Source organism: Bufo gargarizans, chromosome 3 (genome assembly GCF_014858855.1).
Source record: "Bufo gargarizans isolate SCDJY-AF-19 chromosome 3, ASM1485885v1, whole genome shotgun sequence".
In the NCBI taxonomy this organism is placed as follows: domain Eukaryota; kingdom Metazoa; phylum Chordata; class Amphibia; order Anura; family Bufonidae; genus Bufo; species Bufo gargarizans.
In genome coordinates this window covers 43,505,686-43,517,455 of record NC_058082.1, presented here as the reverse complement: position 1 = coordinate 43,517,455, position 11,770 = coordinate 43,505,686, and the positions used below count along the sequence as shown (strand labels likewise).

The window sequence follows — 11,770 nt, the reverse complement described above, 5'->3', positions numbered from 1 at the left end:
TATGGGTTATTTCTCCTGTACCATCCTATGGATTATTTCTCCTATACCATCCTATGGATTATTTCTCCTATACCATCTTGTGGATTATTTCTCCTATACCATCCTATGGATTATTTCTCCTATAGATCCTGTGGATTATTTATCCTATACATCCTATGGATTATTTATCCTATACCATCCTATGGATTTTTTCTCCTATACCATCCTGTGGATTATTTCTCCTATACCATCCTGTGGATTATTTATCCTATACATCCTATGGATTATTTCTCCTATACCATCCTGTGGATTATTTATCCTATACATCCTATGGATTATTTCTCCTATACCATCCTGTGGATTATTTCTCCTATACATCCTATGGATTATTTCTCCTATACCATCCTCTAGATTATTTCTCCTATACATCCTCTGGATTATTTCTCCTATACCATCCTGTGGATTATTTCTCCTATACATCCTATGGATTATTTCTCCTATACATCCTCTGGATTATTTCTCCTATACATCCTCTGGATTATTTCTCCTATACCATCCTGTGGATTATTTCTCACGTAGCAGCAAGTTGTGCAGTGTGTCCAGGGGTGAGTTGCCCAGCCCCCTGCCATGCCCACTTATTGGAGTAGGGTGTGGTTAGAACCCATTGCTGCTCTGGGAAGCACACAGGCAGTTTAGTTTCCTGCTTCCTAAGGCAGCTGTAAGCTAAAGACAAGAGGAGCCAGCAGTGACTGGGGCAGTGCAGGATGAAGGGGAAAAACTGATCAGTCAGCAGCACAGTGCCTGCACTGTGTCCTCATACAGAGGGGGTACTGTGCAGAGCTGCCCCCCTAACACTGCTCCCCCACTCATGGCACTGGACTGCAGAAGAAAGATCTCCTTCAATGAGCCCCCAATGCTCTTGGATTGACACATAGAGGAGGGGGCTTTGTATCTCATCCCTGTGATTGACACATCCAGACACAAGGGTCTTCTTCTTATCTGAGGCAGGATGAGTGAAGGAGAGGTGGTCTGTGCTGGCTGGCTGAGAAAATCCCCTCCAGAGAAAAAGTTGAGGAGATATGTAAGTAACAGCCCTGATTGCAGGATGCCTGGTGCTGAGTAGAGTGCATTATCATTGGGGAGGGGGTGGGGGGGCTATTAATTGCATTGTGTCTGGCAGGACTGGGGGAGGGGGGGGGTACAGTTAGGAGATCGCTTTGCACCTGTCACAGGTGCTTGCCTAGTAAACACAGGGCCATCCATCACTTATTAACCCCTCCCTTGCCAACCCTCCCAGTCCCATTGCTGTGTATTATGCTTTGAACTTTATTTATTTTTTGTCCATGAAGGGGTTAATTAAGTGTTCGGCGAGGGAGGGGGGGGGCGGTTATTGTGCATATTGTGTTTGGGAGCCATTTAACAAGTTTGACCAGTTGAGTGTCGTTGTCAGCATTAACCCCTTGTTGCAAGAAGGGTTTGCATTGAGGTGAAGCGAGCTGATGGGATGGTTAACCCTTCACGCCACAGTCAGCAGAGGGTTAAAGATGGTGCATGGACTCGCTATATCTATCTCCGGGCTCTCGTGTAAGCTTCTTCCCTTGTTCCAGGAGGCCAGTGGAAAATTAACCAATTAGCTGCCTGTACAGAGGGCGTGGAGGCTTTATGTGTCCCCTGTCTACTATACAGCTGACCACATGGACCTTCTATCTGTTGGCCACCTCCACCCTACGTTGGCAGCCAGCTTTATTTCTGTAGGTGCTTGTGGGACTACAGATCCCAGCTCGCATCAGTCCTCTGTGGTCAAATCATTTATTTTCCAGCCTTGACCATCCACCCAGGGATGATGCTGCATTTTCCGCTTCACCCTGTCATTCTTCAGTTCTCCTGCAGAGAGTCCTTCACATCTACCAATGAGTCTGGGGGCTTGTCTTGTTTGCTGTGAGGAACGGTCTTAAAAAAATAAATATATAGATATATTCCGAAACCTCTATGTTTGACATCGGTGGAGCGCTATGTGTTGCAGCGGTTAAAGGGAACCTGTCACCGGGATTTTGTGTATAGAGCTGAGGACATGGGTTGCTAGATGGCCGCTAGCATATCCGCAATACCCAGTCCCCATAGCTCTGTGTGCTTTTATTGTATAAAAAAAACCGATTTGATACATATGCAAATTAACCTGAGATGAGTCCTGTCCCTGACTCATCTCACATACAGGACTCATCTCAGGTTAATTTGCATATGTATCAAATTGTTTTTTTGACACAATAAAAGCACACAGAGCTATGGGGACTGGGTATTGCGGATGTGCTAGCGGCCATCTAGCAACCCATGTCCTCAGCTCTATACACAAAATCCTGGTGACAGGTTCCCTTTAAGTGTAACTCCTCTTGAGGTTGCGTTGACCTGGAGGGGAGAAGATGATGGGTCCTTTGTGTAGATATTATTATACAGGGATGAAGGGGAATAGATGGTACCATAAAAGGGCTAGCCGCTATAGACCTTAAAAATTTACCTTCAATCCGACCACAGGGAACAAAATTGACATTGTCCCACATGGTTCATTCTTGGCAAGTTCAAAAATTTGGATGAAATGCAGGACGTAAATATGAAGGTGCTGATGGTGTCCTTGCTTGATCAGTGAGCATCTCAAAGTGTAGGTATGGGCTACACTAATAGAGGTCCAGGGGCTATGACCAGGGGTGCGCCTGGCCTTTCTGCTGGAGAAAACTGAAGCGGCGCACCCCCCCTCCATGCTAATTTCTTAACCTAACCCCTTCCCTTGAGCCCATGACCCTTTGGTCGCCCCCCTCTTGCCCATACCTGGTGGTGGCCTCATTGGTGGTGCACCCCTCGCTATGACCACCACTGAACCCCGGCTCTGGTTCTAACACAATGGAGCCCTGGTCTGTCATGGGTGGCCGCAGCTTCCGTGTGGTTTACGGACATCTATGAAATGATCTGGCCTACTACTAGAGCCCCTTTTTGGAAGTGTCCCAAACGGACAAATTCCCAAATCTGGAAACCCTTCACTACAGGGAATGAGTGCACATTCTGGGCGTGTAATCTGAACTCCTGCATGTGTAATAATACCAGTGACCTTGACTCTGCGTCGTCCATGGAGGAGATCGCTTTCTAATCAATAAGATCATCCACCGTCGGAACGATCCGCTTTCTATGTATTAGTGCTATGGTGGATGGAGAGGGCGGAAATCAGGATGCAGTAAGGATGTGTTTGTTAGTGGCCCTCAGCCTAAGGCTACATGCACACGACCGTTCAGTTTTTTTTTTGCGGTCCGCAAATTGCGGATCTGCAAAAACGGAAGCCGCCCATGTGCCTTCCGCAGGTTGCCCATTGTAGAAATGCCTATTCTTGTCCGCAAAACGGACAAGAATAGGACATGTTGTTTGTTGTTTTGTTTTTTGTGGGGCCACGAAACAGAGCAATGGATGCGGACAGCACACGGAGTGCTGTCCGCATCTTTTGCGGCCCCATTGAAGTGAATGGGTCCGCACCCGAGCCGCAACACAAAAACTGCGGCTCTGATGCGGACCGGAACTACGGTCGTGTGCATGAGGTAAGGGCTCTTGCACATGGCCATTGCCGTTTTTGCGGTCCAAAAAGCACTGATACCGGTTGTGTGCGTTCCGCATTTTGTGGAACAGAGTGTTCGGCCCCTAATAAAACAGTCCTATCCTTGTCCATAACACGTTCTCTTTTTTTTTTTTTTTTTTTTTTGCGGGTACCACGGAACAGGCATGCGGATGGTACAGTGTTCTGTCCGCACTTTTTGCGTCCCCATTGAAGTGAATAGATACACATCTGACCCGGAAAAAATGCAGATCGGATGCAGGCAAAAAATATGTTTATATGCATCAGCCCTACAGGGGTATTTCCATTTCATGGCCTGTCCACAGGATACCGCTATCTCCATTGACGTCTATGGGAGTAAGCAGAGCGTGCTTGGCTTTTTCCGTGACACTGTAGGAGTGAATGGAGAGAAGCCACCTCTATTCATTCTCCTCCTGGATGTGACAAGCCCTTCAGGTGGTTCTGGTAATAGGCGCTGATCCCAGAGATGACATGACACCCACATCTATGAGACATAGGCATAAACGTCTAAGGCTACTTTCACACCAGCGTTTTCACTGGATCCGGCAGGGCTCAGCAGAAACGCTTCCGTTACTGATAATACAACCGTCTGCACTCGTTATGAACAGATCCGGTTGTATTATCTTTAACATTGCCAAAACTGATCCGTCATGAACTCCATGAAGGATCCGTTTTCTATTGTGCCAGATTGTGTCATAGAAAACTGATCCGTCCCCATTGACTTGCATTGGGGGTCATGCCGGATCCGTCTTGCAAAGCAAACCACAACATGCTGCGGTTTGCTCTCCAGTATGAGAACGCAACTAAACGGAACGGAATGCATTTTGGAGCGCTCCGTTCCGTTCTGTTAAGTTTTGTCCCCATTGACAATGAATAGGGACAATGTTGAAGCGTTTTTTTTATTATTTTTTTTTTTTCCCCGGTATTGAGCCCCTATGACGGATCTCAATACCGGAAAACTAAAACGCTAGTGTGAAAGTAGCCTAAGACGGAATACCCCTTCAAGAGCAGAGCCAATAACGTACACATCTCTGCTAAATCCCGAATGTTGCCAGTGCAATAAATGTGTAATCAACATTTTAGGGGGGGGGGTTATGTATTAAAAATGTCTGACCGTCTGAAGTACCAATCAATTTGCATTAGTGAATCTAGGGTCAGTTTCCTGAAAGGGGTTAATATAAGGGGGTTTCTAATAAGCAGATTAAATAAAAAGCAAAGATTTATCAAAAATTGTGCAAAGAAATTGTGGAGCAGTTTCCCATAGCAACTATGACTAAGACCTGACACATGAGTCAAAACACGTAGGTAGCAACGCATTTTATCAATTTATCAATTGTACATAGGAGCAGTATTATAGTAGTTATATTCTTGTACATAGGAGCAGTATTATAGTAGTTATATTCTTGTATATAGGAGCAGTATTATAGTAGTTATATTCTTGTACATAGGAGCAGTATTATAGTAGTTATATTATTATACATAGGAGCAGTATTATAGTAGTTATATTCTTGTACATAGGAGGCAGTATTATAGTAGGTATATTCTTGTACATAGGAGCAGTATTATAGTAGTTATATTCTTGTACATAGGAGCAGTATTATAGTAGTTATATTCTTGTACATAGGAGGCAGTATTATAGTAGTTATATTCTTGTACATAGGAGCAGTATTATAGTAGTTATATTCCTGTATATAGGAGCAGTATTATAGTAGTTATATTCTTGTACATAGGAGCAGTATTATAGTAGTTATATTCTTGTACATAGGAGCAGTATTATAGTAGTTATATTCTTGTACATAGGAGCAGTATTATAGTAGGTATATTCTTGTACATAGGAGCAGTATTATAGTAGGTATATTCTTGTACATAGGAGCAGTATTATAGTAGGTATATTCTTATACATAGGAGGCAGTATTATAGTAGTTATATTCTTGTACATAGGAGGCAGTATTATAGTAGTTAGATTCTTGTACATAGGGGCAGTATTATAGTAGTTATATTCTTGTACATAGGAGCAGTATTATAGTAGTTATATTCTTATACATAGGAGCAGTATTATAGTAGTTATATTCTTGTACATAGGAGCAGTATTATAGTAGTTACCCTATGTTCTTGTACATAGGAGGCAGTATTATAGCAGTTACCCTATGTTCTTGTACATAGGAGGCAGTATTATAGCAGTTACCCTATGTTCTTGTACATAGGAGGCAGTATTATAGCAGTTACCCTATGTTCTTGTACATAGGAGGCAGTATTATAGCAGTTACCGTATGTTCTTGTACATAGTAGGCAGTATTATAGCAGTTATATTCTTGTATATAAGAGGCAGTATTATAGTAGTTATGTTCTTGTAGTATTAATATAATGTAGCTGATCACAGGATTCAGCTGTTTAATGATCATCAAGCCTATCAGTTCCTGAAACTGTGGTACAAAGATATCTAAAATATAAAATCAGATGTATTTCTAATTTTTTATGCAGACTTTTGTGGTTGACTCCTTATGACCCTTTTGAACTGGTATGACTCAATTAATTCCTAAGAGACTAAGCACAAGTCTGTCCAAAAATGACCCTGAATTTTCCCGTGACATGAAACTGTTGTGATTAGCTCTTTGATGAAGTCAGAAATGCTTTGTCTTTACAAACCAGAAATATCCAAATTTAGAAAACAATTACTTTCCAAATGCTGATGTAGCCAAGAACATGAAATTGTCACGTGTCCAGCTTATAAAGCTGATCTCAGTCACATATGGATGGAAATGTCACTGGAGGTTCTAAGAACTGAAGGTATGGGTACAGTCTTCTAGACTTTTGTCATTCATCTGTCCATCTCCTGCCTGGACAGATGCAGACCAAAAATATGTTCATGTACATCAGCCCCAAAGGGGTATTTCCATTTCCTGGCAGAAGGATACCACTATCTCTATTGACTTCTATGGGAGTAAGTCGAGCACACTTGGCTTTTTCCTTGACACCTTCTTGTACATAATATAACTACTATAATACTACGTCCTATGTACAAGAATATATCTACTATAATACTGCTCCTATATACAAGAATATAACTACTATAATACTGCTCCTATGTACAAGACTATAACTACTATAATACTGCTCCTATATACAAGAATATAACTACTATACTACTGCTCCTATGTACAAGAATATAACTACTATAATACTGCTCCTATATACAAGAATATAACTACTATAATACTGCTCCTATGTACAAGAATATAACTACTATAATACTGTCTCCTATGTACAAAAATATATATAACTACTATAATACTGTCTCCTATGTACAAGAATATACGGTAACTACTATAATACTGCTCCTATGTACAAGAATATAACTATTATAATACTGCCCCTATGTACAAGAATAGAACTACTATAATACTGCTCCTATGTACAAGAATATAACTACTATAATACTGCTCCTATGTACAAGAATAGAACTACTATAATACTGCTCCTATGTACAAGAATATAACTACTATAATACTGCTCCTATGTACAAGAATAGAACTACTATAATACTGCTCCTATGTACAAGAATATAACTACTATAATACTGCTCCTATGTACAGGAATATAACTACTATAATACTGCTCCTATGTACAAGAATATAGCTACTATAATACTGCCTCCTATGTACAAGAATATAACTACTATAATACTGCTCCTATGTGCAAGAATATAACTACTATAATACTGCTCCTATGTACAAGAATATAACTACTATAATACTGCTCCTATGTACAGGAATATAACTACTATAATACTGCTCCTATGTACAAGAATATAGCTACTATAATACTGCCTCCTATGTACAAGAATATAACTACTATAATACTGCTCCTATGTACAAGAATATAAATACTATAATACTTCTCCTATGTACAAGAATATAACTAACTATAATACTGCTCCTATGTACAAGAATCTAACTACTATAATACTGCTCCTATGTACAAGAATATAACTACTATAATACTGCTCCTATGTACAAGAATATAACTACTATAATACTGCTCCTATGTACAAGAATATAACTACTATAATACTGCTCCTATGTACAAAAATATAACTACTATAATACTGTCTCCTATGTACAGGAATATAACTACTATAATACTGCCTCCTATGTACAAGAATATAACTACTATAATACTGCCTCCTATGTACAAGAATATAACTACTATAATACTGCTCCTATGTACAGGAATATAACTACTATAATACTGCTCCTATGTACAAGAATATAACTACTATAATACTGCCTCCTATGTACAAGAATATAACTACTATAATACTATCCTGAAAATTTCTAAAATTTGGCTCTGTATTCACTGGACATTTACTGGTTTTATTAGTTTTCTTGTCCCTCTAGAAGCGTTTATCACTGGGGAACACTTTTCATTAGCGTTGGATTAATATGACGTGATGAAATGATAGTGTAATATTACATGTATGATAACCATCACAGTCAGAGCTTCTGCTGCCAGATGGAGGATGCTGATTATCTTTCTATAATTAGTTCACATGTTGTGATTTGTCATCTAATATGGTCGAAGGGACAGATTAAATTTTATATATTAATTTAGTGTCAAGACATTTGTCTTCAGTAATAATTGGGTATACTCAGAAACATATATGTCTAACAGTTTAATTTCTATCTATATTATATTAGTGGATCCACTAAGCATCCAACAGCGAAATGAGAACATGTTGTCTGCCTTCAGCCACCACTAGAGGGAGCTCACTTCACACAATATGCAGTAAGCACCTCCCTCTAGTGGCCAATTCCAGTACTACCCTTCATTTTTAATGTTTTTTCAGCCAAGTATGGGAATTTGAGAATTTGAGATTCTCTGTAATGATGTATATGACCCCGAATAAGTAGTATTTTTCTCTCTTTAAATGTTTTTTTTTTTTTTTTTTTATCATATAGCTTTTCCTTATATAGGACAGTATTTTGATATTGGAATTATATTAGGGAATTGCTACTATTTGATGTAGTGCAGAGAGTAATGTATATTTGAGGTGTTTTTTCCTTTCTTCTCCTGGTTTCCATAGCTTCTTCATATATTTTTTTTCTGTCCATGCTTGCAAAGTGGGCAGGGTCTTCCTGTTGTGTCTGTACTTTGCTGCTCCTCCTCCCCTCTCACAGCATGCTCTCACAGAGAGTGACATACTGCAGCCACATCTCCTTCTTCTCCCCTCTTTCCTGTCTGTTGATTAGTTGTGTTCTGGATGGATTGATGTGGACTCAGACTATGGAAATTACAGCCGAGCCAGTGACAGAACAGAGGTGCATCCTCTGTGCTGCCGAATTTATCCCGCTCGCTGCTCCGCCATATATCTGTCTTATGTTGTCACATTGATTTGCTTGTTTACAGTGATATATTTAACGTGAGTCACATGATGAGAATTAATGCTTGCGCCAGGATGAGGTTCACATTATAATTTATTGCTTTTATTCTGTGGCTACTATATTTATTTATTTATTTATTTTTTTGTGGTAGTGGGCAAATATCTACAGTTTTACCCCCTAATGTCTTTGAATTGCAAGTAGTGAACTAGATGGACTTGTGTAAACCTATAGGGTTATCTTATGGTGCAGCGTCAGAGGCTCAACTTGAGCAGGCCTGATGAAGCTGTATGACCGATCCAGCTCTGCTACATCTGCACACTTGCTGGAGATGAGTGCCTTGCCCTCCGTAGATGGTGTGTATATAGAGGTTGTATTCAATTTACGGTCCCCCCTTTATGCGTAATATGATCCGGTCTCTGACAATTCCTTTCATCGTGTCCCTAATTTAGCTTCCTGCTCCGGTATCGGTCGGCACAGGCCACTTGTACACATCATCACCTGCACTGGTGTCACTGGGAGCTGTAACATGGTGGGACCTTGTGTCTTTATTATGTGGGCAGTATATAGTGGTATTTGTGCACTATATGGCAATATTATGTGTAAAATATGTAGTGCTGTGCGGCAATAGTATGTGGGCAGCACATAATGGTATTTGGCACTGTATGACGATATTATATGTTCATTATGTAGCGGTATTTGGGCACTGTACGGTAATATTATGTGGGCATTATGTAGTGGTATTTAGGCAGTGTTTGCCAATATTATTTGAGCATTATGTAGTGGTATTTGGGCACTGTACGATAATATGTGGACAGTGTGTAGCATTATTTAGGCTTTGTATGGCAATATGATGTGCCCATTATCTGGTGGTATTTGGGAGCTGTATATTAATATTATAGGCATAGTATGTAGCAGTACGTGGGCATTATGTAGCACCAATGGGCACTGTATGTTTATATTATGTGGATAGTACGTAGCGGTATTTGGGCATTATACGACAATATTATGTGAAAAATATATAGCTGTATTTAGGCACTACTGCTTGCCCATTATCTAGTGGCATTTGTGGATTGTATGTTAGTATGTGGATAGTATATAGCAGTATTTGGGCAGTGTATGATAATAGTATGTGGGCAGTACATAATGGTATTTGGCACTGTTTGGCAATATTATGTGTTCATAATGTAGTGCCATTTGGGCACTGTATGCTAATATTATGTGGACAGTATGTAGCAGTATGTGGGCACTGTATGACAATAGTATATGGGCAGTACATGATGGTATTTGGCACTGTTTGGCAATATTATGTGTTCATAATGTAGTGCCATTTGGGCACTGTATGCTAATATTATGTGGACAGTATGTAGCAGTATGTGGGCACTCCAAAAACAAAGGGTCGATTCCAGCTTCTGACGTATAAAATAATATGTTCTTTATTCGGCTTTCAGAGTTTAAGATCCAACATATATCACACGGAGAGACACAAAGAAATTGTATGTGGGCACTGTATGACAATAGTATATGGGCAGTACATGACGGTATTTGGGCACTGTATGACAATATTATTTAGACACGAGAGGTGGCTACTAAATTCTGGTATTATTTTAGACTTAATTGTAACTATATTGCGGCCACTCATTGTCTCCTATGGTATTGTCATGACCATTTTGTGTGGTGTGTTTTTTTTTTTTTTTTTGAGCACTGTATGGCACTTTTATTTAAAACCCCATAATGCATTGTGTTGCCCCAGGTTTATATAACTTAGACAAGGTTGAATGTAGGTCAGGACAACATGATACTACTCCAATGAGCAGGGCCGTCTTTAAAATTGATTGGGCCCTGGGCAAGAATTTACTTGGGCCCCCTGGATCCTGCCTTCCCACACCCTAGCATGTGATCATGCCCTCCACCACAACACACACACCTCGTAAAGTAGTAAACTGTAATAATGTAAACATAAAGAACTGGTTCACAAATAAGTCCTTAGCTTGACCTATTTGCCACCTGTAGCTTCTTTTAACCTCGGTCTTATTCACATCAGCAATAAAATGCATAGAAAAGTGCAGTGTGTGAGTAGCGCAAGCTCTACAGCAATATAAGGCTACATTCACACGACCGTATTTGTTTTGCGGTCCGCAAATTGGTGATCCGCAAAATACTGATACCGGCCGTGTGAATGTAGCCGGCCCCATGATAGAAATGCCTATTCTTGTCCGAGATTGCGGACAAGAATAGGACATGCTCTATCTTTTTTGCGGGGCCGCGGAACGGATCTCCGGATGCGGACAACACATTGTGTGCTGTCCACATCTTTTACGGCCCCATTGAAATGAAAATTGCGGAACGGATGCGGAGCCAAAAATACGGTTGTGTGAATATACCCTAAGTCACAGGAATGTGCAGTGTGTGAGTATAGCATAGCCAACCCACTGCTTTCCCATAGGGAAGCATTGGGAGGCTATTGCACATGCGCGGCTTCGTAGAGATGCTTTGAATCAATGCATTTCTATGAGGAGTGTTTAGCGTGAATGCCACACGTTGTGCAGCACTGGACTAGGAAGCGCCTCTCGTGGCCGTCTGGTGAGTGGCCACTAGAGGTGTGGCCGTCTGGTGAGTGGCCGTCTGGCGAGTGGCCACTAGAGGTGTTCCTTGGCAGTAATGTAAAGCCAGTTTTCACATTACAAAGCTTTCAGAGACATGCTATAGACACCAGAACTACTACGTTCAGCTGTTGTGCTTCTGGTGACTATAAAAAAGAATCAGCGCAAAAGTATCAAATAAAGTGGCTGCCCCTTTTGCC

General features: G+C 40.7%; 1 protein-coding gene across 1 annotated transcript in view; it reads left to right on the top strand.

Annotated features, from left to right (window-relative positions):
- Positions 1-728: 728 nt before the first annotated feature.
- GAB2 (GRB2 associated binding protein 2) overlaps positions 729-11,770 on the top strand; it is a 127,528-nt gene continuing 116,486 nt past the window's right edge. The window contains exon 1 of the mRNA XM_044286576.1: positions 729-1,060. Within this exon, the coding sequence (XP_044142511.1) occupies positions 989-1,060 (72 nt within the window). The 5' untranslated portion in view covers positions 729-988. The remainder of the gene's footprint in view (positions 1,061-11,770) is intronic.